Source organism: Phaethon lepturus, unplaced genomic scaffold (genome assembly GCF_000687285.1).
Source record: "Phaethon lepturus isolate BGI_N335 unplaced genomic scaffold, ASM68728v1 scaffold26899, whole genome shotgun sequence".
Classification (NCBI taxonomy): Eukaryota; Metazoa; Chordata; class Aves; order Phaethontiformes; family Phaethontidae; genus Phaethon; species Phaethon lepturus.
Window position 1 is genome coordinate 29027 of NW_010564560.1, and position 7136 is coordinate 36162.

General features: G+C 38.4%; 1 protein-coding gene across 1 annotated transcript in view; it reads left to right on the forward strand.

Moving 5' to 3' along the window:
- Positions 1-5030, forward strand: part of PMS1 (PMS1 postmeiotic segregation increased 1 (S. cerevisiae)) — a 27536-nt gene extending 22506 nt beyond the window's left edge. Inside the window, exons 8-9 of the mRNA XM_010294910.1 lie at positions 1996-2156; positions 4609-5030. Coding sequence (XP_010293212.1) covers positions 1996-2156; positions 4609-4800 — 353 coding nt within the window. The 3' untranslated portion in view covers positions 4801-5030. The remainder of the gene's footprint in view (positions 1-1995; positions 2157-4608) is intronic.
- Positions 5031-7136: the final 2106 nt, after the last annotated feature.

Consider the following 7136-nt stretch of genomic DNA (forward strand, 5'->3'; position numbering starts at 1 on the left):
TTTTGCAAATCCAGAACCTCGCTGTCATGAAGTTTTAAGAGGAAGCATTGGAAATACAAGTTTTTAAACAGAAAATCTTAACACTTGAAACTTAACAAAATTTTAATCCCATCTTTGGTAGCATATAGATTGGTAATTATTGAAAGGTTGTCAAATAGACTCAGTTCTCATTTTAGAGAGAAAGCCGCATAATCAAACGGCCTGGAACAGTTACTTGAATCTAGTCTTTCATTAAAGCAGAATTGGGATAAAAATTAAGAGAAAAGAGCTGAAGGAGATTAAAACCAGACTTTATCTTTTGCTCCTGTCTCTTACTGGCAGCCTTTCCCATGGGGAAATATTGGCATAGTACATCATCTTATCTCACCTTTTATAACTGGCAAACTTTCAGATAATTTAACATTTTGCCCTAAGCTGAATTGGATCATAGGCTTACAGCAGTACATAAAAAAAAAAAGTCTGTTTTTGCTGGCCACGATTAGGGAATGACAGCTTGAAAAAGAGAAGGAAGACAGTGCTGGGTGAAAAAGGAAATGAAGTTTCAAATTTAAAGCAGTGTTAAATATGTCGCTGGAAGGAGGTTATGTGATGGGGGAGGTGGCAGTGTTCCCTATATCAAATTCCCACTCTGGTCAAAGTGTCTCTTGCCATGAAGTTTAAAAAGGCCCAACAATATTATTTCCGTGGTGACACACACATATATAGAAGAATTTTTAACCTGTGCAGTCCTCCTGTTCATCTATGCTTTTATTTAATGACTGTGAAATAAACAGTGCCTGGTCATGGCACTGAAGTCTCATTCTACTAGCTAATTAAAGTACCTTGTAGTGACTTATATTGCATATATATTTTCCTCTTATTTCTGAAATCTTTATCACATTGTTGTTTGGATTAGGAACACGAATGATCCCTTATCACAGTTTGTTAGTTTAATCCACTTTGTAGCAATCTATTTGTCTCCAGCTTTTTTGACCATGCAAAAAACATTTGTGACTCAGGCTGAAAGTAATTTATCCTACCTAGGGCCATTACACAAGACTGGGTTTATTTGCATTATGAGTTGCATTCTTCCGTGCTCTCCTTGTGAAGCTCTTTACTTTTTAGGCTTGCAGAGGAGGAAAAGGGAAGGTAGCCATGCAGGTTGGGTTGAGAGTTCTGTGCACCTAACACGAATGAGAGGAGGAGCTCTGAAGGACTGCACGAGAATATGTGAGCCTGACCCCTACAGAACTTGCTTCTGACTGGGAGTGAAAGAAAAGTTAGCTGTACAGTAGCAACTTGATTCAAATTTTTTGCAAGTAGTATGAATAAGAAGTGAAATCTCTTACACCTCAAAGATCGAATAGATATTTTGTTGAGAAGGTTCTTTAAATGTTTTATTCATCATTCCTATTCAGGGTGGCACTGCTGCAGCAGTGATGTGATATACGAATGATAGCATGAAGTCTGTCATAGAGCCTTTAGTTATATGGGCTTGAGTTCTTCCTCTGCTGTGGTAAGAGAAAAAACTGCTTTTTATTTCAGTAGAAGCTGAATTTTTTATGCCATTTGAACTCTACAGATGTTTAAACTGATTACACAGGAAATAGTGCCAACAATCTGTTTTAATTGTTTTCAAACTAAATTGTATTTTATTACTAGCTTCTACTTTAATTTGATGTATGTTTAATTAAAGCCATAGAAGCTTTAATTAAAGCTATGCTGAAGACTGGGAATGCTGCAGAATGTTTTAAGCATTTACACAGTGCCAGCTAGGATTTGAATTAAAATAAGCTGGGACATTTGTGGTATGAATAGGCACATATCATCAGAATGAAACATCGGACAAATAAATGCCTTTCACTACAAGGGAGGAGCAAAAAAAGTTTCCTAATTGCATTGGATTTGTGAGACTAATTTACTGAATGATTTTACATCAGTTTAATTTTCTCTGAATTGTTCTAGAATAGACGTCAAAGCAGTATATAAATTACTGTTTTGTTTTTGTATTTTCAGGTGCTTCAGCTGCAGAAAGTCATCTGGAAATAGAAGGGATGGCAAGTTGTCTGCCATATTATGGTACTTCTGATTTGAAAGAAATTCTGAATGCAGTAGTTAATGGAAATGCAAAGGAAGTATATGAATGTAGGCCTCTCAAAGTGATAAATTACTTGGAGGTAAGACAGAAGTTTGCTTTTAAGTATTGGCCAGTTAAGCTTATAATAAATCCTTCAACAGCTTGAAAAATCTTTCTTCAGCTCTCTGTTTTAATTAATGTATTTCTGTTCGAAATGGAAGTTACTTTTGAAAAGGAGAATGTCATATCCTCTCTGAGGTGTATGTGTTCTACATTGCTTACCAAAATACTTCCATCAGACATACCCAAAACCAGTCGTCCAATGTGATCTAATACGTACTGAAAGCCGATGTTCACGAAGTGTTTCTATACAGGCAGTTTTCAGACTAGAAAAGGCATTGCTCTATGTTAGAATACGGAACTGACAAAGTTGCTTTACAAATTCTAGAAGGCAGTTCAATCCAGAACAGTCATGAAGATTTGGCTCCTTTATAGCTAAGTCTATGGAGAAGTTAAGAAATTATTTAAGGTAATAGTTTATGAAAAGTAGGCATTAACTGAAGCTTAATTCTCCTGTAAACCTCAAGGAGATATGCAATGTGAAATTGGAAAGTGCACTGTTTCCACTTAAATAAGAAAAATTCCTATGATTCATTCAAAGAAGAGGTAGAGTCAAATGGAAACTTTTTTTGGCAGAAGAGCAAGCTGTCACTGGAATTAAGACATTGAAGTAAAAAATGAAGTCTCACATATGGTGAACCGCACATGCCTCTGCAAATGCCTGTATTTCGTTCACATCAATAACCTCTGCAGTTAAAGGAAGCACATACTAACAACCAAGAGAATCTTGTAAGGCCGCTCTATTCAATGCAATAGTGACTAAGTTCTAAGGTGCACTGACAGGGAAGAGGAAACCATGTGTTCTTCACAAGCAGCCAGCACTGTTAGTTGCCAGAAATACAGTACACGAGTAAAAGAATCTTTAGTCTGTTTTCTTACAGAAGTTGTTGTGCAGCAGTTGGAACTGGAATGACTCTTGTTAAGATTTGATATGCAAATAGATAAAATCGTCTGTCCAGAAACAATGACGGGCATAAAGTTTGAGACAACTAATACATTTGGTACTAGTTAAAGCTGGAGTAACTAAAAATAGTATTTTTCTATCACTTCTTGTCTAGATATTTCACTAATGCTATCTTTAATCCCAGTTATTAAGGTCTGTGTTCAAAAAGGTTACCAAAATGTATGTTTTGGAGACCAAAAGTCTCTTCTTACTTAAGCATTTGCTAACATGCTTTCCTGAATCAGGCTACTTCAAAGTGGGACCTAGGCATTTAGATAGAATATGCGTTTTATCTTTTAAACATTTATTATACCAATCTTTCCCTGTCTTTTTGGGGCAGTAAGTTTACAGCTGCCTTTGGAATGAGTGATTCTGTTGTGTACTACTGAACCATTCTTGTGCACTCATGAAAGAAGCTTAAAGAAGGGATGAGTTAAGTGTTGAGACAAGAATAGTATGTAACTTGGTTTGGAGGTGGAAGCTTTATTTCCCCTACTTGCAAATGCCCGTCAATGAGATTGAGTGGGATGGAGTTGGTTTATATATATGTGGAGAGAGACATATATCTGTATAGATAGACACACACACATACATATAAAGGCATCTATCAAGAGATTATCAAAGGAAGGCTTTATTAAGAGCCCATGTTGATCCTGTGAGGAACTGTGAGAAAGAAAATGCATGTGCAGCAGTAACAGTAGCTGGAAAATTCACACTAACTAGGAAGTATACGGCTTGCCGTCATGAAGAAAAAAAAAATTATAAAAACAAGCACTGAGGTTTTTGACCATTCTGGGGGTAAACACTGAAAATGCCATTCATTGTCATGTTCAGAATTGCAACTTTTATCATAAGTTTCATGTTTGAGCAGGCAGTGTGTCTGCAGCTTTTGCTGTCTTTTGGTAGATCCAGAAGAAAGAATAGGATAATGGTTAAAGCAGCAGCCTTCCTAGGTCGAGAGTAGTCCAGAGTGATCTTTTTTCCACTTGGAAGAGTGGGACAAAATCCCAGACAAACAAAATGAGAAGAGTCAGATTGAATCATCATGAACGCCGCTTCAGGTTTGTACAATGTGAAGGGAGATTGTATGCCACATTCATTTCTGTCTAGGCAACATTACTAAAGTACAGAAGAGAAGGCAACGGCAGGAAGGCCCATCTTGGAGGAGGAAACAAAAAACCTGACAACTTCAAAAAGAAGTTGCTTGATTCTTGAGGACGGGTGCTTCAGTAATTGTGTTTAGCAGTCAGTTCCGCTTTCTAGTACTGTGAGACAACTGGATGCAATAGACAGTAGTTAACACAACATTAATCTAAAATTTCACTACAGTATTTTTAAAACTTAGCTGACTGACTTCACTTATGTTAGTTCTAAAGTTCATGGTGTAGAATGTGTCTTGTGAACTGGTAAATATCTTCAGCTGATGCTGGTGTGAAAAAGTGGTACTTTAAAACTATTGGGGTTTTGTTTTTGTTTTTCCTTTCCACAGGGAGAAGCAGTACGTTTAGCTCGGCAGCTGCCCTTACATTTGTCAAAAGAAGATGTACAAAACACGATTTACAGGATGAAGCAACAGCTTGGAAAGGAAAATAAAGGCTGTGTTCATGGTCGTCCTTTTTTTCATCACTTAACAGATATTCCAGAAGTTGACAAGCACAACTCCATGGAAATTATTCAGTAAATGGAACATTTTGTTTGGGATCCTATTTCTCTTGCTTAAGTTTGATCATTACTCTGTAGTTTCAGTGTGTTTTGTGCAGAGCTTTTGTTATGACTTTCCATTATCATACGTGCACCTCCTAGAGACTTTTTTAATTTAAATTCAAATGCCACTTGAAAACTGGAAATAAATACTGTAGAGAAACAACTCATCACTATTTTTTAAAAGAATTTATTAAAGAAACATCCTCACCTGGTTTGATGCTTTTCTTATTGCTGCAGGTTTAGAAAATATCAGCGTGTCAGAATTTTTTAGATGTGAAGTGGCTAAAGTTGCTTTCAGCAGAGCCCGGCAAAGTTTATTGTCTAAGGACATGAGAGATTAATTTTCAAAGGAATACCAGATAGCTGTAGGTATTTAAATGTGGCATTGCCATATGTAGTTATTATAGTTACACTTTTATGGTGGTGTATTTCTATTCCGAAATTGTTAGCTCGCTTAAATGAGTATTGAAGTCCTAGTGTCTAATCTCCAAAAAGTTTTTTTACACACTTACAAAAGTGTGAGTCTTAAAAGTATAGTACACTCCTAAAACTCCAGATGTACAAAAACTGGCCAGTGACCTGAAACATGAAAGGATCAGAGTCACAGGAGCACAGGATAGCACTGAAAGCAGATGCCAAGACCTGTGTGTTGGTGCAGTGCTGTGCACAAACTGTTTGGGGGTAGGAAACATAAACTCACTCAGGGAGAACGTGGCATAACTAGAGAAGGGTCTGCTATATAGAGAGCTATGGATTCTGGTAAACTTGTTCGTTCTCCTTCTACCAGAATGTAATGTTTACTCCTCTATTTCAAGTAGTAGCCTGCTTCCATAAAGCTACCCCATTATGTCTTCTGTGCATAGCAGTGTCTCCGGAAAAGGATGTTTTAAAAGTTTCAAGAAAGATCACCTAAAAATTCCTGTCTGTCCCCAGTTGTTCTGTTGCTAGCAAATCTTGGCACTATGAAAATGTGGTGGCAAGACCTAGCTTTGTAGTCTTTCTGTGGCTGCTAGGTAAATGGTTGGAGGTTGCTGGAAGACCTGAGTGCAAGCTAGTTAGTCCGTGGACAGGAGCATCAGGCTAGATAAGCAAATGTACAAAGTGGTGAACTAAGTTAAGAAGTCATGTCACAGCGATACATGACAACATAAATTCTAAACTGAAAGGTAATGCTTATGTTTTTATGCTGTTAAAGTAAATGTATCCTTTTCACACAGAAGAGAGGTTTATAACTTCAAGCTGGAGAAAGCAAAAACAAATACAGAAAACATTAACTGCACTCTCTAGCAGTCATTTTAAATCACAGCGCATGTTGTAAGTAGCTACCCCCCGTTAATTACAGTTTGCTTGCCTCAAAGTAGCTCTGTCAGTCTTACGTGGAGAAGGTTTAGGGGACAAAGAATGCAAATGCATAGGAAAGTTTTGTTTATTACCTCCCCTGATCTGTGGCAGACTGGTGCAAAGGCCTGAGCCGAGATAAGATGTAGTAGCAAACAAGGTGCTTTCTTCTTGTCACAGCCTTGGGGTGTGCATCCTCCGCAGCTGCAACGGAGCAGGAGCCGCTGTTGCCCACCTCTGCCGTGCACATGTGCACGGTCAAACTGGGAACAGCTGAAGGGCATCAAGTGAACACCGTGTGATGTGTAAATTGGGAAGGAGAGGTTCTTTCTGGAGGAGGAGAAAGTTTGGTGTCTGCTGCTATACTGAGGGAGTCCTAAGGAATATCCATGAATAAATAACTTTCTGGTAGTGGGCACCAAGGAGGGTGGGCAGCACGAGCACTGATGGGGGGAAAAGAGCAGGGATGATCGGAGGGCACGAGCAGGCTATCCTTCCAAACTTAACCGGTGAGCGAGGCACAAGATGAGAATGTCACTGGAAAACTGGACGCTCGTTGGCTGTAAATGTCACTCGGTGCCGAAGATGTGAATTTTTAGAATGGAAGTGAGAAGGTGGATGGAGACACAGTAAGGAGACGTGACTCTTGGCTCCGAGGGGGAAACAAGATCCCAGCCTTGCGGTGGATGCAGAAGGTTATAGTTTGTTTATTTTTATTCTTGTTTGGATACAAACTGTGAGAGTTTAGAGAGCAGCCATTAGGTGAGAAAAGCCAAAGGCGAGCCCGAGAACGGAAACTTACCACCAAACTAAATTTGCTGGAACTTAAATGAACACGTGCACCAATTCTATACAGTTGGGAATATAAAGAGATTAATAATTGCTAGTTCTTTTCTAAAAGGTAAAACAGCTGTTTCTTAATTACCCTGGAGCAAATGCTAGTATCTTTGATAAGACTGGCAGCAACACCGAGTG